At 32.7% G+C, this 20540-nt stretch overlaps 4 protein-coding genes across 9 annotated transcripts; 2 read left to right on the top strand and 2 right to left on the bottom strand.

Moving 5' to 3' along the window:
* Positions 1-153: 153 nt before the first annotated feature.
* On the top strand, positions 154-4125 carry LOC106759726 (E3 ubiquitin-protein ligase MARCH2). 3 transcript variants are annotated; one of them, XM_014643047.2, is made up of 8 exons: positions 154-411; positions 767-1088; positions 1249-1334; positions 1532-1678; positions 2628-2730; positions 2934-3046; positions 3269-3364; positions 3741-4125. In XM_014643047.2, exons 2-7 carry the CDS (start codon positions 854-856, stop codon positions 3359-3361), a joined length of 777 nt encoding a protein of 258 aa, XP_014498533.1. In that variant the 5' UTR covers positions 154-411; positions 767-853; the 3' UTR covers positions 3362-3364; positions 3741-4125. The 3 variants fall into 3 exon arrangements, with proteins under 3 accessions (XP_014498533.1, XP_014498532.1, XP_022636882.1); XM_014643046.2 differs by having other exon boundaries at positions 154-406; XM_022781161.1 differs by lacking the exon at positions 154-411 and adding an exon at positions 543-766 and having other exon boundaries at positions 864-1088.
* Positions 4126-5633: 1508 nt separating this feature from the next.
* On the top strand, positions 5634-7457 carry LOC106761134. 3 transcript variants are annotated; one of them, XM_014644648.2, is made up of 3 exons: positions 5634-5788; positions 5987-6282; positions 7065-7457. In XM_014644648.2, exon 2 carries the CDS (start codon positions 6006-6008, stop codon positions 6279-6281), a length of 276 nt encoding a protein of 91 aa, XP_014500134.1. In that variant the 5' UTR covers positions 5634-5788; positions 5987-6005; the 3' UTR covers position 6282; positions 7065-7457. The 3 variants fall into 3 exon arrangements, with proteins under 3 accessions (XP_014500134.1, XP_014500133.1, XP_022636883.1); XM_014644647.2 differs by having other exon boundaries at positions 5992-6282; XM_022781162.1 differs by lacking the exon at positions 5634-5788 and having other exon boundaries at positions 5843-6282.
* A 1222-nt stretch (positions 7458-8679) lies between these two features.
* Positions 8680-12689, bottom strand: LOC106762621 (uncharacterized protein At1g04910). 2 transcript variants are annotated; one of them, XM_014646625.2, is made up of 7 exons: positions 12554-12689; positions 12314-12467; positions 11534-11663; positions 11360-11430; positions 10714-10799; positions 9375-9954; positions 8680-9271 (listed from the first exon to the last, which is right to left on the bottom strand). In XM_014646625.2, exons 2-7 carry the CDS (start codon positions 12413-12415, stop codon positions 9014-9016), a joined length of 1227 nt encoding a protein of 408 aa, XP_014502111.1. In that variant the 5' UTR covers positions 12416-12467; positions 12554-12689; the 3' UTR covers positions 8680-9013. The 2 variants fall into 2 exon arrangements, with proteins under 2 accessions (XP_014502111.1, XP_014502110.1); XM_014646624.2 differs by having other exon boundaries at positions 11534-11669.
* A 2864-nt stretch (positions 12690-15553) lies between these two features.
* LOC106762159 (receptor-like protein kinase) lies at positions 15554-19296 on the bottom strand. Its single transcript, XM_014645904.2, has 2 exons — positions 16188-19296; positions 15554-16089 (listed from the first exon to the last, which is right to left on the bottom strand). Exons 1-2 carry the CDS (start codon positions 19087-19089, stop codon positions 15773-15775), a joined length of 3219 nt encoding a protein of 1072 aa, XP_014501390.1. The 5' UTR covers positions 19090-19296; the 3' UTR covers positions 15554-15772.
* Positions 19297-20540: the final 1244 nt, after the last annotated feature.

Raw genomic sequence — 20540 nt, forward strand, 5'->3', positions numbered from 1 at the left:
ACAATTAAGTGGTAATTAATTTTTTAATATTTAATAAATCCTAAAAAATTCCATTTTTTTTAAATTTATCATATATTTAAAACTTAATTAAGTTTAATATAATAAATAAATATAAATGTTTATAATATGACTTGGGTTATTTCATTTGCTGAATTGGGCTCCTTCGGTCCAAACTTCAAAATAGGAAAGCAAGGAGAGAAGAGAAGGGATTGGGGTTGGTTGGTTGATTGGTCGTTTTGTTTGTTTTTGTAATGTTGATATCTTGTTGGTTCGTGCTTTCGTTAAAGTTAAAAGTTGAATTTCGATTGATCTGATTCTGATCTAATCAATGAGATCGAAATTGGGGTTTGATTGCGATTGCAATTCCACTTGCAGGGATTTCTCTTTGTTGCTTATTACTATTAAGGTAAGGTAAGTCTTGCCTTTCTTTCTGCAATCAATCAATTAACTCAGCTTCAGTTACAGTTTCAGCTATGTCCTCTTATTAATGCAATGATTGAAGCATTGTTATGATTCACAATCTTCTGCTTATTAGATCTTGTTGTTATGAATATGGCTGCCTGTTATTATAATATAATAATAATCTACACTTTGTTTTTCATGTAGATATGGCATCAATTGATATATATATCTATATAAAATATGATGTTATTGAACGTTATCCAATTAGGTTTAGAAGAACTTACCCTAACTATATATCTTTCGCCATTGCAAAATTCTAATTCTGTTGCTATTTCCTCTCCATTTCTTTCTCATCAATTTGCAGGTTTCTTTCTTCTGTTGAAATGATCTGTAGTAATTATACTTCTTCCAATGAATCTCATTGCTTAATCCTGATTATACGTTTCCCGAAATGCAATTAGCGTCGAATGGCGACATCGAAGCATGTTCAGAAAGCGAACCCATCTTGAATCACCACCATCTTCATTTGCAACCACCCGGAGAATCCTCCTTGTCCTGTGAAATTATTCCTATTGCTCCAAACCATGATGATGTCGACCATGATTTACCAAGTATTCGGGTTGATGAGAGTTGTCATCTCGTAAATGCAGATCAGCCACAATGCCGAATATGCCTCGATATTGGAGGTCTCTCTCATACATATATATATGTCTGTTTGTGTATCTTCTCATCATATTTCCATTTCATCGTATCCTTTCCCTGAATCTTCTTGATGATTTCACAAATTGAGATGTTCCCAGGCTAACCAACTTGCATCCTGTATATATCTTCCAAATAATTTTTCAGGAGAAGATTTAATTGCACCATGCCATTGCAAAGGTACGCAAAAGTACGTTCACAGATCATGTCTTGATAATTGGAGATCCACCAAGGTAAATTCTTTTTCCTTCTTGGTGTCTCTTTTTGATCAAAATAATAGTATTTTCTGATTCAAAGGCTGTAGAACGATCTATTTTCTATATAAATCTAGTGCTGATCTATTCTATGTTCCTTCCATTATCCTGTGAAGATGTCCGGATATAGTTATGATCCTGCTATACTTACTGACTTTTCATTTGTGTTCTACTAGGAGGGCTTCGCCTTTTCTCACTGTACAGAGTGCAGAGCTGTCTTCATATTACGTGCAAATGTCCCACCAGATCGGTGGTGGTTGAGATTAAAATTTCAGTTCCTTGTTGCTAGGGATCATGCATTCATTTTCATAATTGTTCAACTGGTACGCATATTTATATATTGGAAAATTAGTACTCATCTCTTGCTGATGCCATACTATATGTAGTCATCACTTGTTTCATTTTCTGATCTGCAAATAGTTGCAATGATGTTAGGAAGAAGTCCTAGCTAACAATTTTTCCTCTCTGATGCGACAAATTATTTTTATGAAAACTCAATTGAATTTGTTTACTTGATTCATAGTAGCACTGTAACTAAGGAAACACCCGTAAATAATTGAATGTTTTTAGCATCTCTAATTTCTTCCAGAAACATAACCAATAGATCTAGCATATTGCAAGCATTTTAGTTTGGTTGAATGTAAATAAATTTTAGTTGGGATAGCCAGAGACAGAACATGATTGAAAGGATTATGTTCAAGAACTTTTTGAAAAATTTGCATGCAAATATTTTTGGATCAATTGCATTTTTACTCCCCCAATATTTTAAATTGTGCAATTTTTGTCTTTTAGGTTTCAATTGTGTCAAGAATCCTTCAAGTTTTTTATCATTTACAATTATGTCCCTGAACCTTGATTTTATCTGACATTTTCAAGCAATGTTTTAAATCTAAGGGGCCTGCAGTTGATTTCCGAAGGCATAACAGTTTTTGTATTACATGACTGATTACTATTTCTTATAGCTTTCACGGAAACTGAGTCCTGGTTGGTTACTCTGGGTTAAGTGTCACCGTAGAAGGCATGTCTTTGTTGATTCTAATATTAAATACTCAACCTAACCCAACTCAAATCTGCATGCAGTGAAAGTGTAAAAGGAAGTAATGGTGCAGGAATTTGTCTTGAGAGTTTTATGGCAGTTGATATGATAGACTTTGAATATCCATGCCCATCCAAAGAGATTATTTGATGAGATACTGTTAATGTGTATTTTAAATTTAATAAAATATGCACTTGAAAGATTATCTGTTGCTTTACCTTCTCTAACTTTAACAGGTTGTTGCTTTCTTGGGAGTGCTTGTGTACAAATTTTATGGAGATGAACTGAGGGAAATGTTTGGTTATGAAGAACATCCATATGGATTTTATACAATGGCTGGTATATACCCATTGCTTACCCGCAAGAAATTTCATGGGCAATGTTAATAGCTTTTTCTTTCACTTGTGACCAATTCATGCTAGGATGTTTAGTTTGTCACTAAGTTGGTAAAATTAATGGTATATATGAACGGTGGTAACTATCTTAACCTAAAGACATTATTGTATGATATGGAAAACTCATTGTATTTCTCTATTTTGCAGTTCTAGCCATTGTTTTGGTGGGATTGCTCTATGGCTTTTTCATAGCGATAATATGTGGCCAAAGAATTAATGAACGCCACTATCATGTTCTGGCCAAACAAGAATTGACTAAGGTATACTTCCAGAAAACTGAAGTTTGTCATGTAAAACTAGTAATATGACTGCATCTAAACAAGTCTTTTGGTCCGAGGATATTTATTTTCAGAGAAATGCTTCATTTAAATTTTTGTTCCTAATTAGAATTGACTTTTATGATATAAGGAATATCCTTTATCTTTTATGAAATTTTGTGGGCATTCAACTCTTCACTTTATTCTTTATCTCTTCAATTTCAGGAATATGTGGTAGAAGATCGAGAACGTGTAAAGAATGTGCCTGAACTTGATCCTAGTCACGTGACAGAGCTAAGGATGTTGGGCCTTTACTAGTTGGTATATGCATATCCCATTCTTTCTCTTTAAAATTTCAATTCTTCATTTTTTAGATGTTAAGTTTGAAACTGTCCGGTTTCTTCTTTACCCATATCATACTTGTACGTACTTAGAAAGTAAATGTTGCAACCTTTCTGTTTCTATTTTCAATTTCTAATCTAACCTAAAAGGCCGATGTTAGCAGTCTAAATCATCCTTCACAAACATTCTTGTGCATTATTATGTGTACATCCCCATTGTTCGAACCAATATTCTTTGTTCTTTGCTTACATTATTCTCTAGAATTACTTTCATTTCATCATTACTGTCACGGGAAACTGTGTTTCTCTTCTAACATCTTCTGCAGAGTCACGTTGTTGAATTTGTTGTTATACAGGCTTGTCTCCATGGTTCCTTCCACATTTGTAGATCACATTGGTCGGTTTAGAGTGATCACCCACTAATATGGCTGTTTGGGAGTGCGCAGCCACGTGGGTGTCGTTTGTGTCCAATACCATGTACTCTATTTTGATTCTTTATTTTTAATTAATGCTTTTACAGCAAACTTATGAAAGAAATGTGCTATACTTCAGCTAGAAAATTTGTGAATCAATGTTGTTTGGTGGAATGTAAAGGAAAAAAAGTGCAGATCCTATAAACCTGTAGCCGTTACATGGCTATGTTTGTACTTGTAACTTATAAGTCCCTGATGTAACAACCCACAATTCACCCTTATTTTGCCTGTTTTTTTCTCAATTTTATACAAAATATTATTAATCCAATTTAGATTTTTCCTTTCCAGGTTTTTGAACCTAATATTGTTCCGGGTATGTTTGATTATCGTATTGTATTATGTCATAGAAAACTCTTAATTGTGACAAACTATATGGTCGATGCATTGACCTACTCCAAAATCTAAAGGAAAAACGCAAACCAGTTTTTGGGAAGAAAGAAGACTGAAAAAAAGAAGATAAAATTAATTTCTCCTTAAATCATATAATAAATTGTTACTGGTGGAATGAATACATTTAATTTTTATAAAAGGAAGCTGCAAGTTATTCCCATTAAATGTCATCTAATAAGCTTAAATTTATACTCTCTTTTAAGCTAGATAAATGAAGAATTTAAGTTTTTTTATATGATAAAATTAACTTTTGTAAAAATTAATTTTGTAAAACTGTTTTTATACAACTTGTATTGATTTTTCATTTATATAAAGAATGATTTTGATTTATAAAGAAATTTATTTTATTTTTTCTTATGAAGAATTTTGTTTAAATTTCTTTTGTCGTTGGAATAAAGATCCAAAAAGAAATATGATAAAGCAGAGGAATTGTAAATAAAGAGCAAAAACGGGATTATTAGAAAAAGTTAGAAAGCATAGTATCTTTTCTAGAAGTTCCAATTTTTATTTTTTATTTGTAAGTCTATTGGATATTTTTTATGTTAGACTGTTCTAGAACCTTTGAAGCTGTTTAAAATAAACCAGAAATAATTAGTCGGTGGTTAAGTTAGTTTATGAACTTTGGTTATTTTATTACAGCTAGTTGTAACTCCCCCCATAATTCAAATAAGTAATTTGTCTCCGTACTCTTCCAATACCTATCCATATTCTGATTTTGAATTACTTAAACATCTTTATTTAAATAATGCAAAAATTATACCAATTTTTCTTTTGATCTAGTTTCTTAGTTTTATAAATATTTTTAATACGCACATTTAATACTTTTTACTTTTTCTTTATAGTTATATGATATTTATTTAATTATTTTTATTTGATAATAGTAAAGGATGTATATCATTTGTTGTTTGTACAATGCATGTAATTTGGTTCCCTATCAGGCATCTGAGAACAGCGGACAGAAGATGCAGAAGTAACCCATCTTCTCCTCTCTTCTATCTTCTTCTGCAGCTCCACTCGCTCACTGCCACCATTCTTTTAAAACTCAATATAATACTGTGCTGAATGCAAGAGAAAAACCCTCTCTCTTCGACAACCACTGGCTCCGTTGTCTCCTCTCCTCTCTCAAACTCAATAGACTTCTCTAAGTGCATTAAGAATCACTGATCCAAAATTGTTTCAATTTTAAATTTTCGAATTCATCACTCCGGTACACACAATGAGAGACAAAAACAGATTTCAAAAGTTAGGGGGATGCGGGTAGAAAAGTTGTGCTGCAGGAAGTAATGACGTAATAATCTTTTTGATAAAAAAAGTTTATTGGGTGACAAGAATAAATATAAAGTGAAAGTGTAAATAATAAAAGCTCTTGAAATGATTGAGGTTGAAAGGTGGGCCTAATGGACTTAGGAACCTTGGACCGATTTTTTTTTTTTTTTTTCAAAATTGCCAAAACCAGAAAAGTAAAAGAGATCACCAGTGGTTTGGCGAAGTTAAAACGCAGCAGGCACTTTTAACCTTTCAGTTGGGGCTGATCCAAACAGGTAAAATAGTTTTTCAACCATTTTAATTGCACTTTTAGTATTCTTGAATGTTTCGTATATTTTCTCGAAAGGTTCCAGATTCGTGGATTTTATTGTTATAATTACTTTTATCCTCGTAATCCTTCGTCACGGTTTGCTTTCGTGATTTAGGGTTTGTATTAGATTAAATTTGGGGACTTTTTGTTTTTTCATTCGAAGGGCAGAGAAGAGAGGGAAAATGGGTTTCATCATGGAATTTGCGGAAAACTTGGTATTGAAGTTGATGGAAGACCCGAAGGAAAGAGATCGGAGGTTCAGAGAGCACGTTTATAGAGTGAAGGACAGATGCGAGAAGACAAAAGAGATGTGGAGCTACCCCATGCGGCCCTATGGTTTCTGGACATTCGAACGCCACAATTCTCAGCTTGCATGGGATGCCCAAATTAGCCAAGTTCCTGGTAGGAGGGACCCTTATGATGATCTCCTCCAACATTACTCCACCCCACCTAAATGAGGTATTATTCTCGAAATCCCTAATTTCAAGTATGCAGTTTTCAAATCTAAAAGCAAAAGTAAATTTTGTTTTAGTTTTTTTTTTTTAATATTCGTTTCCTTTTCTTTGGTTAAAATTTTGTTGTCTCTTTGATTGTCGGTTACTGTATAGAGTTTATGTTAGTACTTCGAGGCTGAAAATGAAAATGCACTAATAATAGACAATTAAGCACGCATTAACAATTAAGATCACTACACAAAGGCAAGAAAATAGGGAAAAATAATGCCTCGTGACTCTTTGAAGGTGAAGGCCTTGAAGGAGAGAGAACTTTCCTATTTCTTGTTCTTTTCATTCTATTCCATTAAACCTTTTTTTTTTCTTTCTCTTTTCAATTCTTGATTCCTAACAGATTTGGAGTACCACTTTGTTGAAAAGGTGGTAAATCTTACCTTGGGTAGTAGGGCTTTGTGTAGAGAAGACTTGTAAATACCCTAATAAGCAGAGTGAATTAGATGAAGGGTAGTGCAATATTGGAGACAGAGGATAAATGGAACTTAAAACAAAAGCACTATACATCCCATTAAGAAAGTTTAGATTTAAATGGTTCATCATTAGATATGATTTAGATTTAGACATTATCCTGTAGGAAAAACACTTTTGTTATCCCTTTAAATTTATTGCTCTTTTTTTGTGAATATTTTGTATTATAGTCTTTTGATAGTGTGATTAGATCCGTTCTCCTTTAGAATTGCAGTACCTACCATTGTGATATGTAATCATATTTTGTATTCTCTATTAATGCAGTGTTGCTGACCTTGCCTCTAGCATTATTGGTGGAAAAGGATGAATTTGTTATAATTTCCGCTTTTAACATACTGGTTTGTGCTTTTTTATTCCTTTATTTTGAATAAAGGTTCCATGTAACCATGGTGCTGGCAGGATTTTTTCCCTGGAGATTCTTGCATTATTTTGCAGTTACTGGCTATATTTCTATTTAAACAATGTTTCATCTCTATTTAATGGTCTATTGTGTCGTAATAGAATGCAGCTAAAGGTTAGGTTTGTAATGGGAGTGGATTGTCTAATTTTCTGTTGTCAATGTTACTACTTAGTTTGGAGCGTTTCGTGTAGCGCATTGATTTTTGGCATAATATTTTTTAGCCAAAAGGATATTTATTGGGCCTTTATCTTCTTCAACTCCAGAATCTTTATGTTTTCCCATGTTGACCTTGATAGAGTGTCCTGTTCACTGACTTCTTGGTATCAGCATTCCAGTTTCTTGTTCACTGACTTCGTGTCGGATCAACATTAAGAATGAATTATTCACTGGATAAAACCTCCCTTATCAAATAATGGCTTTCAAAACCAGTAAAACATAAAAAACAGACTCAACATATCTAGAATCATCTGAAATTATTGCATTGGAATAACTACAAAAATTCAAAGGAAAAATTAGAAAACGAGCGTGGTCTTTGTATTCAGCCTATCCATAATCCTATTCCACAAGTTGAATAAATTATTATATGTGTGAATTTGGCTCAATTTGGGCTTCATTTACCTTTCCTGCGTAATCCTGTCATTGATCTACTTGTGCTTAAAGAAAAGGGTCGATAAAACATGATTTTATGCTTGAATTAAAATTTTGATATAATAAATATTTTTTAATACTAAAATGCTTAAAGAATGAAAAAGAAAATGACATGCTTAGTTTAATTTTATCTTTTAAGAAAATAAATTAAATGGTGTACTGTGTTTTCTATTAGATTTCGGTTTTTTTCGACGATTTTGTGATTTAATTGAATTAGTTTGTCAATTCGCCGCTTTTCTGTCTAATCGATTTGTTCAGTCCCGTTTGCAGTATGAAAGTTTGTCGGGAATCTGTCCTAAATGTTCTTATGTATTATTTTCTCTCGAGCTACACCACAACCATAACCAAATCCATCCATCCATTGTCCAAAATTCTTCGATCGTGATATTATTGAACCTAAGTATCTTGATTCTGAAATTTTTGACGAAGAAATATTTTAATCCTACAAAGTCCTGAGAAATATTGGATTGTTAGATTGTGACTATGAAAGAACCATACTTTTTAGAATTAGCACGAGTATTCTATTGCAACATGTGTATTATTAATGATGAAGTTATTCACAATTAAGATAAAAAATTACCAATTATAATAACTACATCATTACCTTTTTATGACAAAATTACCAAGTCAAGGTGTCTTTTTGAAGAAAATATGGTAGATGATTGGAAAAATGATTATTCTAATGTTGATGTTAGAATTATGATTTGTAATGAGGATGCCAACATTACTGGTAGATTTACTTGCTAACTGTATAAAGGTTGATAGTCAAATAATGTACTAAAATATTATAGTCATTGATTCAGAAATTGTCCCTCATAATCTCACTAGCAATCAAATCAAAATCTTTTAATAAATTATTTGCTCATATGCAAACTGGTCTGAAATGGAATGATATACCTTTTCTCCAAAAATTCAATACATGCGAGATCACTATATCATGAAGATATCAAACAAAATACATTATCTTTAGTTTCACCATCACCACCACTAATTATGATAGATAAAAATGAGGCAACCAGAATTTTACAAACAAACTGTGATGAACAGAAAACGCTCTGTACACATTTGACCGTGACTTGAATAGAACAGCTCAACCCTTTTGGTGAAGGCAAAAAGCCAGTGTGACTGTCTTGAAGCATTGCAAATAAATGCACAGGTTTTGTTGCTAACAGTAACAAGAATAAGCAAAGTGGTTTTTGTTGGAGACATAAGGAGAGAGAAAATTGGAGGCTGAAGCAGACGAAGCTGGAACCAGTATGCGTGTTTTTCCAGAACCTATTCTCTTTCCAACTACGTTAGCGTAGAACAGACCTGAAATTGCTGGTACGAACACGTCACTCTCTGCACTGATATAAAAGTCAATCACTTTCTCAAATTCAGAATCTAGAAACTTTTTCTTCTTATCAGCTGGCATAATGGCTTCCTGCACCAAACAACAACCAACAAAGAGTTCATGTCTACTTTCAAGTACAAACAATACAATGGTTCTAATTTGAATGATAAGAGATTTAAACAACTTGTCTCACCTTTGTATACGTCTTAGGGAACAAATCCTTGAGAGAATCAAGGCTGCTATCCCACCTTGATTCAGTCACATAAACTGTGGTATCCTTGTCAAAACCAATCTGCCTCAAAAACACTGCGATCTCTTGTGCATTGTAGCAGCTTTTCTCCCCATCGTTATCACTATTTTGGCAGCCCTTCTTATCCAACATCTCAAGCCTCAAGTCCACAGCTATAAATTGGCCGTCTGAATTTCGGCTTAAAGTTCTTAGTCTTTCAACAATCGAGTCAACCACTTCATGCATTTCTGGCTGCAAATCTAAACTTCCAAACATTGCTAAGCATGCAACAGAATCAGTGTCGCCTTTTTTCCCTGCCTTTCTCATGTTTATTGAAGGGAAGTAAGTTGCAAGTCTCACACTTCCCTTTGTTCTGTATATTGGTTCCACATGTTCAGCTATGTAATCTTCTGTAACCCGATTCGGGACTTTCACAGCAGCAATATTCCGTGTTGATATACGAGCAGGAAGATCCTTTATCACTCTGACCACCCCTTCCATGCTTTTCATGAACACATCAACATCATAAATGTCCTCAAAGTTCCTGACATTTCAATTATATTAGTTACCAACATCTACACCATTACAATTTACACTCAAAAAGTAAAATAGACTGAATAGAAAATTGAGTTCAAGAGCTATTAATCAACGACATCTACAATTAAGTATGCTCAGATTGGCCCTTGTCTAATGGAGTGCACTAAGCCATTTTCTATTTTACTTTTAGTCTACAACCACGCATATTAATATGTTTTGAATAAGGCTGAGGATGGAGGGCATAAAAATGAGTCACAACTATTAGTAAGTAACCTTACATACAGATTATATGAGAAATTTTCTAGCCAAGCCTTTCAATCATGTGGTTGATATAAATCACAAACAAAAACCATCTTCCTACACTCTTCCTCGTGATGTTTTACTTCCATCATTTCACTAGTACAATGTTTCTTAATAGCCAGAAAATCACTAAGGCAAGATGTCTAGAGACCGATCAATTAAAATAAAGTAGCATCACTTATTTTGAGGACCAATGATCCAAAAGCCCAAGTTTTAAAGAGAAAGAACAAGGTTGGTTTCTGAGAAGATTCAGACCCCAATCATTTACAAACAAAAAGGCATGAAAAGAAAATTTATTCGGCAGTTGAGAAATAAGCCTAATTCACTTTCAGCTTATCGTTTGAAATTACCGAGGGAGAAGGGAACCCTTTATAGAATAAGCAAAGCAGAGGTTAAAATATGGACACGGGATTAAAATAAATGCTCTCATCTGTGTAGATTTTATAGAACAAAATTCAGCACTAACCTTCTGTCACCAGGTTGGCTTCCTCTGATGTCAGGTATCACAAGCGTTGCCCCCAGACTTCTAGCAACAATCACTGCATCTGCTATCTGATAACCATCACTATAGTGTTAGAGAATAAAGAAATCAGGCAAATCTATATCAGGATCTGAGTACACTTTTTATTGATGATTTGAGTACATCTTAAGCTATGACCAACAAATAAAGCACTGACAAATATAAATGTCAGCAACTGGCATCAACAAACAGGAAGGGGGAAAAGAAGAGGCAAAGCAGATCATCGTCACTTTTCGAAAGTGTTCATCTCAATACTTGACTTCAAGGATAAGTTCTAGATTGAAAGCACAGGTAAATAAAAGAATCACAGCCATCACGATCCACCAATTTATGAATGAAAATGCTGATAATAACATCAATGTACAATGATGCGTTTTAATAAAGGGTGACATGAATAACATTGTACCAAAACATAAACTTCACGTAATCATCATCACACGATGAGCACAATAATGGCACCATTTATTTTCGTAGGAGAGGGGTGTCCATTATGAAAGGGAACGTATTTTTATCGTTTGCATAACTGCTGCAAGTACTTGTATATACATAAGCAACTTCTCAATAAGTTAAGCATAATAATTGAATAAGTTACCTGAGAAATATGGTATTCGGGGCCATTGGTTAATGCAAAAGTAACAAATCCTTCAGTCTGCTCTACATCATCTGTCACCCATGACAACACAGGTGTCAAATATTTACTATTTGTTAGCATTTGTATGATATAAGTTCCTCAACAACTTCTGTGAATCTTAAAACGAAACCTTACCAGCAGATGGCTTAACCCAACACGGTTTTAGGTCATCCACGTCTCCCTTCCAAAGTCCTATATTCTTTCTCACATGAGTAGCATCAAACTTAGCAGTCTCAAAGTTGGAATCCTCCGATCCTCCAGGTAGCTTTTCCTTGCAAAGTATGAGTAAAAAAATATGAAATCAGTGTCTTTGAATGTGAGAAGAGTAAAAGTCGAAATAAGCCAACTCTGGAAAATACACGGAACCGTATTAGGAACTGGGTTCCTGAAAAAAGGTAGAGAGATACAGCAGATGGGAGAAGGGTGAAATAGAGATCAGAGACTCTTGGATTTGTTTACTTAGCTAATTAACCTATTTGAGCAGTGCTCACTCTTTCTTCCAAAATTATATCATTAGAGAATACTAATTGATTACCAATAGGGATTCACACTCCTAGCAAACTGGAAGTTCAGATATTGAAATATGGTCTAAATAGTTAATAGTTTGACAATCATTGTAAAACACAGGCTTCTGTGGTGGAATTGAAGAGAATGGATGAGCAATGCAGAAGATATGGTTGAACTACATAACATTCCGGTGAGTATTTGATTGAAAATGATCTATAAAACAAGTGGGGTCTTCTCTCCTGGCTCAAGTTTGTGAATGAGAACAGGGGATGTATAAATAATGTATGTGAAAGAAATAGAAGGGTTATGTTATGTGGGTGTTGGGGAGTGTGTGAAGTGTGGAAATGGAAATGGAAATGAACAAGTAATGGGGGAAGGGAAAGGAAGATGGAGAGAAAAAGGGGTTACTTGAAGTGAATCAAAATGGTCTCTTTTGATCATATTTCCAAGCATGACAAACATTGTGAGGGTGAGGACTGCTGCAACCACTTGTCTCAAATCTACTCCCATATCTTCTTTCTTCTCTCTTCTGCTTCAATTCCTCACCTTTTTGATAAACCCTCTGAAAACAAAAAGGAACCTTTGAGACTCTGATATTTGATGAGATGAAATTGCAAGGTTGAGCACATGAAAGATAAGAAAACTCACTCAACAAGTACAAATATGCTAATGCCTTATACCAAACTTCCTCTTTCTAATTATTATTTATTAACAAAACTTTCCACCTTTTACACCACCGACACTTCCGCTGCAAAAATCAAATCTTCTCCAACATCCTTAGCCTTCTTCTCTTTTTTCGTTCAAATAATGTTTTTCTGATTTTTTTCAACTACTGCACAACTTTTGTTGACCCTTTAATTCTCCTATAGACTGTATTTTTAAAATCTATGCATATAAACTAACTAATTAAATGCATACATTATTGGATATAATTTCAAAAATAAATGTCAGTTACTTTACTCATAAATACTCTTTTTTCATTTTAAATGTTTTCCTCCAAATATAATATATTATTATATTTTGATTTTATAAAAATATATGTCAATACCTATATTTTATATATTTACAGGTATAAATAGTTGTGGATACTAGTATATATTTACAAATGTATTTAAAAAAAAACAATAACTTTATGTTTAAATAAATGTTAATAAATTTTATAAGAGGCAAGGGATGTTTATAACAGAAGATATTTTAATTTACCTATGAAAAAAAGTGTATATAGTGGATGTTGCAAGTTGCATTTGCATTAAGACAGGTGGTTCAAACTGCATATTTATTTGTAATTTATTTCTCTTTTATTATAGATCACCTATGCTTTATTTTTAAGAGCACCTAATCAATTAATACAAAATTTAAAAGTATAGTTTTAATATAAATACATGCATGATAACAATTTACATATGATACAATTATTTTTATTTTACAAAATAGTTTATCTGGTGTGGTTAAATGTCTTGGTACAGAAGATGTTGGACATCACAACTTCTTCAGTCTAAACTCAGAGACATCTCAACTTGTTCAGTCTAAAGTTTTGACCTTTCTGAGATGTGATGTTAGTAATAGAACACAGATTACTGAAGAGGTATTTGGTATTTGTTATTTTCATATTGGTAGGTAAGAAAGTGAGTCTGCTGCAAAAAATCATAAAGGGTGTTTTTTTTTTTTTTTTTTTTGTAAACAGTGTGTAATGAGTTATTGAGAATGAATACTACCTATAAACAACCAGTGAAACAAACAAACACCTTTTTCTTTTACAAATATAATATGTGTTATGGAAGCAAAGAATCAAATAGGGTTCTTTATATTGATGGGAGGAGGAGTTAAACTATTATATCAAATTTTAAAGATTGATGAGAAAAGTACACTTCATCGGTTAATTAAATTTTCAAGCTCAGTTTTGAATCTAGATATAACATTATAATTCAACAAACAATTTCAGCATTAATGATTATATCGCATATATGTTTGATCAATCAAATACTAAACGATTAACTATAAATCAGATCATTCAATAAATTAGTAGTAAACTTTATTGTTACTAAACAAAACAGTCAATCGTGAATCAAAATATATTAATCTTAATATTGATCATCTTAAAAAATAAGATAAAAATAAGATATAATTATCTGTAATTAAATTAGAATTAGAATAACATTTATTAAAAGTTCACCGTAAAATTTATAAATAAAAATTTGAAGTATAGAAATAATAATTTGTATTTATTATATCACTATTTATTAATTGTCAATGTTAAGTTGATATTGACATTACAATATTTGTTACAATGTTTTCTGAACGGTTTAGACCAACAACTTGATGAAATATTCAGATTTCAAGACAACATTTAAATGGGATTAGATGAAATGTCCTAATATAATGCTTAATTGTTGTTTATTGTGATAGATTTGTGTTAGAATGTTGTGCGGGCAATTACCTCTACCAGGATTTTTATTTTTATTTATTTATTGGCTAAAATATCTGTAATATTTCTTTCTTTGGAAATTTTAGGCGTGGTTGCCCTAATGAACGCAATAGGCTCATTGATTTTTTTCTAAAATATTTTGATATTTTGTTTTCAATTATATATGTATTTCTGAGATTAGTTTTGACATTGACTGTGATAAATTTATTCAGTATTTGTATATACAATAATAACGTGAAGAACAAAAAACAAATAAACACTTAAACATGATAGACAGTTAATTTGTCATGTTGTCTACAAGTAAAATACTAAATAAAAATAAGATACATCGCTTTTAAAAATTTAGAGAACAAGATAAATATATAAATGCATGTAATGAGTTATGGTGCCCTTAAAATCTCTATCACTAATTTGATATATAAAGTTAAGTTTTAATTATATTGTACATCTATTTATTTTATTAGAGTCAGTCCCACTTTATCTCTTCTAAAACCAGTGATTCATGAGTTTAGAGGAATGAAATTAAATAATGCCAATTGTTAATAAAAAGTTAAATTAAAAACTAAATTTTGATAAATTCATGATTTATTATGAATATACAATATAAGTAATGTTTTGCTTTTTTTCCTCATTAAACCGTGCTGTGTATTTATTATGTATTTCACATTATCTACATTATTATTTAAGTTTAATCAATCTTCATCAAAATATAAAGTAATATCAAATTCTAAGATATCATATAAAATAAAATAATGTATTCTCAACACTGACATGAAAATATTTTATTAGGATTTAAATTATATTACCGCTAGTTCAAAAAAGTGAACTACTTAAATATAGTCATTAACAAGACTTTTAGGATAATTAAACAGATTATTAATTAAAATTTATGATTAAGTGAAAGTGTAAAATTATTGTATACTATTAGTGTACAGATTTTACATTTATAAACACATAACTTTGTTACAAATTAAAACGCGTAATTCTATTATTATTTAATAATTATAGATTTTCTCATACAAGTATTTCATTATGAGGTGAAAGGGTTGGGTGGGGGCAGAATGTGATAATACATTAATTAAAAACAAAATCAAAATTTAGATTCGCCTATTTATTTCTTTGATATTTCTTCTAGTGTTACTTACTTTTTACTAAAAATAAGTGTTTTTATAATTTTAAAAATAAGAAACAGTGTTGAAAATCAATATGAATGATTGAAATGACATTATAATTTGAAGTAATAAACGGTTGTATCAAAATAAGTCTGAGTTTTGTCTAATTATTATTTAGTGAAGATAATGGAGAGTGGAGGAAGGTAAGCAGTGAGATCGATGATGATAGTTTAGCAGAGCAGTAATTGTACTAATTATTATTGCTGTTGCTTCTGTGTACAAGGCTCTTTGATCTGGTGGGTATCGTAAAGCACAATACATAGCCCTTTTCTAGTTTAATTGATGAATAACATCTCTCATTGTGGGTCTCTCGTGTGGATCCTTCTCAGTACATCTCAAAGCAACCATAAGCACTTTGATAAGGTTTTCCATTATATGGGTATCAGCAAATTCGCAGGAAAGTATTGAATCAGCAATTTGATGAATTTGTCCTGTTTCCCTCCAGACAGACCTAACCCAATCCACCAAAACACCATCCTCGTACGAAGGATCTGTGACTGCCTTCTTTCTTGTTATCAGCTCAAGCAAAACAACCCCGTAACTGTACACATCAGACTCCCTACTACTTGTTGTTGCATAAGCATTCTCTGTCCATGTCACAAACATGCCAATGCATAAGAAGATTTATTAAATCTGATTTGTAAAGGAAACACACATCCAATCAATAATAATGTACAAGACTTACCTGGAGCAATATAACCAATTGTACCTGGCACAGCAATGGAAGTATTTGAAGCAGGAGAAGACTGTTCCAGAAGTTTGGCAATACCAAAGTCAGCAATGTGAGGCAGCATGTCAGAGTCTAGAAGTATATTGCTGGGCTTGATGTCTCGGTGCACGATCGGAGGGTCACAGTCATAGTGGAGATAAGCTAATCCATGAGCAATTCCAACAGCTATCTTATACCGGACATTCCACTTTAAGGTTGGTGTTGGAACCCTTTCATGCAAAACATCATGGAGACTTCCATTTGCCATGTAGCTATACAAAATTAGACCACAATCTTTTCTCAACCAAAAGTCTTCCAATTTGACAAGATTTCGATGCCTGATTTTCCCAAGGGTCTGAATTTCTCTGGCCATGCTTGAGTTCTTACCTTGACTCGCAGTAAATCTTATCTTTTTCATCGCAAAAGCTTTGTCTGGACCTATCACAACTTTATAAACAATTCCGTGGGCTCCTCTACCAATAATATATCGATCATTTAGGTTTTCTGTAGCCTCCATGACTTTGTTAAGAAGGGATGAAGAACCCTGTTCAGAAGAGATATGGTTTTCCTGCTTAGCTGTTCTCCCAAAAACAATAACACAAACTAATGCCAGTAACGACAAACCAAGAAATATGGACAATCCAAGAAACATCTTCACAGTTTGAACTTTACTCAAGCCTTTCCGTTTAGTAGATTTGTCATCGCATGATTTTAGAGAGCTTCTTTCCGAGCAAGCCAAGCAATCTGACGCTGAACATCTGATGCATAGGCCAGGATTGCCCAGGAACGATGACAAGGGACAATTAAGCAACTTCATCAGCGTGTTTGGTACAAGACCACGAAAAGAATTGTATGAAATATTGAGTTCCACTAAGGAGATGAGTTCACCAAGAACTTCTATGCTTCCTGTCAAATTGTTATGAGACAGATCCAGTGTTCGCAACATTTTCAGGTTCCTAATCTCTACAGGAATTTCACCAGTCAACCTATTTGAACTTAGATTCAAACCATAGATCAAGTTCTGCATTGCTCCAACTGATATGGGAATTTTGCCTCCGAACAGATTGCCACCAAGTTGTAGCTCAGAAATCATTTTGAATTCCGACAGGAAAGATGGGAGGCCCCCACTAAAGCGATTCTCGCTCAAAATTAATGTGGTTAGCCTTGTCCAGTTCTGCAGACTTGATGGCAATGAACCATTTAGGAAATTGAATCCGACATCAAACCTGTCCATTTGGGTGCACTTTGATAGCTGAGAGGGCAAAGGACCTTCTAAGTTGTTGTGAGCGAGATTCAAAGTCCGAAGATTCACCAGGTTCCCTAGCTCTGATGGTATTGGCCCTGTAAATTTGTTCATGGACAGAATTAAGTCAGTGATACGTGTGCAGTTTCCCCAACTTGATGGAATTGTTCCATGAATTTTGTTGTTGCCAATCTCCATATAAACGAGATTTTGACAGCTCTTAAAATGAGGAAGAGGCCCAGTAAAATTATTCTGTTTGAGGATTAATCTTGTAAGGCTTGTACAGCTCCCAACATCAGGAGGTACGCTACCTTGAAGTTGATTGATGCCCAAATTCAGGATCTTTAACTTCTTCCCAAAACACAGATTTGGTGGGATGTTGCCAGTGAATTTATTACTTGTGAAGTCCAACAGAACTAAACTACTGTTAATTCCCAAGTTTTGAGGTATAACACCGGAAAACTGGTTGCTAAACAAAGTGATGTTTTTCAGCTGCCTGAGCTCTGCAATCTCCAATGGCAATTCTCCAGAAAGACTGTTATTATACAGATGCAGAGATTGAAGACCTTTAATCTTCCAGATGCTGAGTGGAATTTCACCAGTCAATTGATTTGAAAACAATTGCAAATCAACCAGTTTTCTTAGTTTTCCCAATTCACTTGGAATGTTTCCCTCAAGTCGATTGGAATACAGCTGTAACTCTGTCAGAGAGTTGCAGTTGCCAATTTCTGGAGGTATTTTTCCAGATAAACGGTTTAGTGGAAGGTATAGAATCGAAAGCTTGGTTAATAGGCCAAAGGAGGGTGGAATATTCCCTACCAAATTGCAGTTCACGGCAACAAGTTCGGATAAACTACTACAGTTCCCCAGGCTTGAGGGAAGGCCACCACTAAAGTCATTGTCTGAAAGATCCAAAACTACTAAATTTTTACAACTAGGTGAACCCAAAGAAACAGTACCCGTAAGTCTATTACCGGAGACATCAAAATGATCCAGAAGACCGAGATTATTTAGACTCTGAGGCAGGACACCCTCCAACTGATTCCTATCCAGATACAATTCTAGCAATTTACTGCAATTCCCAATGGATGAAGGAATTGTCCCGGACAACTGGTTACTCTGAAGATACAACAGCAGGAGCTCAGACATGTTCCCAATGCTAGTGGGGATGGAACCCCTTAAAAGGTTATATGATAGATCAACAAGCTGCAGTCCAGGTATTTGAGACAAGGAATGTGGAATTTCACCAGATAGCTGATTTTGAGCAAGGCTGAGAAACTGGAGGCTGTGCAAGTTTTTTAAGGAGTGAGGTATTGGGCCATTGAGGTTGTTACCTGTAAGGTCTAAGTACTGTAGGCGAGAAATGTTTCCAATTTCAGGACCTAATTGACCAGAAATCCCATAACCTGTGAGGTTAAGGTAGATGACATGGTGGGCATGGTCACATTGAAGTCCTACCCAGGAGGAGCATGGAGTGGAATCAGAGGCGAGCCAGGTGGTGTTTATGGAAGGAGGCACGGATTTCCAGTGCCTCGTGAGTGACAACAGGGTGACCCCATCGGAGCTGAGTGCAGAGACAGCATACAAGAAGCAAGACAAGAAAATAAGCCACATGGTGAAGATGATGGAATGCATTGCTTCAGCGGTGAAGACTCGTAAAGGTCTCACCTTTGGAAAGCACCGCTGCAATGGGAAATCAACTCTTCTGTGCTCTGACTCATGCTTGAAACATCATTCATTGTTGTCAGTAAACAAATAAATGGTGTCTGTGTTGTCTTCAAGCTTTCACATTAGTGGGATTTTGAATTTTTTTATGGTCTTTCTGTGTTAATTCAAGTAACTTTTTACTTTAAAAATTGTGCTTATGGAATGAATTTATTATTTCTTATGTAACTAAGTATAAAATAATAACATTGGATATATAACTGACTATATTCAACTATCCGAGAAAGATTTGGATGACGACGGACGAAGAGAAGAGGTTTTCTTATTACATTTTTATTTTTGGAGTAAAAATTTACTTTTGTCTATAAAACTTTTATTTCATTTTCATTTTTATTAAAAAATATATATTTACAGTATTATTAGATATTTAATATTTTAATATCAAAATGAAATTTGAAAAAAAATGAAAAAGTTATATAAAATATTATACAATACATATATAAAATCTTATGATAACCAAAACATCAACTAATTTTATAATAATAAAACAAAATTGATAATGTTAATAAATTAATTTTAAAAATTAGTAAAAGAGCAAATATTTAAACTTAAATGTATAAGAAGACATTCTTTACCTCATTAATATGAATATTTCCTAAAAACAAGTTTATTTGTTGTGTATAATAATATTTTTTATAATATTAGGAGCATTGTTCTAGAAAAAAAATACTTTATTATCATAAATATTGATGTATTTTAATTTGAGTTTAATGAAAAAATTATTAGTCTTAATATAAAAAAATTAATTTCATTAAGTTTATTTGAATTTTGTTAAATAGTTGAAGTAATTGTTAATTTTTTTTTCACTTTTAGTAATTATTAGATTGTATTTATTAGAGAGAAAAATGATATTATTATTATTTTAATAAACACATATAATAATTACTATTAAATATGTTTTCAGTTATTTAATAATTAGTAAATTTTAAATAAGATTAATAGAATTATTCTTTTAATTTATATTTTTTTTGTTATTAGAAACTAAACATATGAATATTTATCATACTGAAGGGAGGATTTGAACATATAAATTTACCATTGGAAGGTATATTGATAGAGATGAATCTTTTTATTCAGACGCAACATTGTTTATCGAAAAATAAATCTAATATATAATAACTATAAAAAAAAAGTACATATAACATTAAAAAGGCATAAAAAAGTAGGTAGATGAGGTGACAACCATTAATGATGAAGCAGTTTTATACCTCTAAATGTCGGAAAATTTGTTTTTTTATTATTTTTTTTTTTTTGGAATATAGCATTTAAATTCCAATCTTTTGCTAAATAGAAATTAATATATTTTAATAATTAAGCAGCTGTGATTTATTATAAAACTAAAATAATTTATTATAAAAATC

Source organism: Vigna radiata, chromosome 5 (assembly GCF_000741045.1).
Source record: "Vigna radiata var. radiata cultivar VC1973A chromosome 5, Vradiata_ver6, whole genome shotgun sequence".
Classification (NCBI taxonomy): Eukaryota; Viridiplantae; Streptophyta; class Magnoliopsida; order Fabales; family Fabaceae; genus Vigna; species Vigna radiata.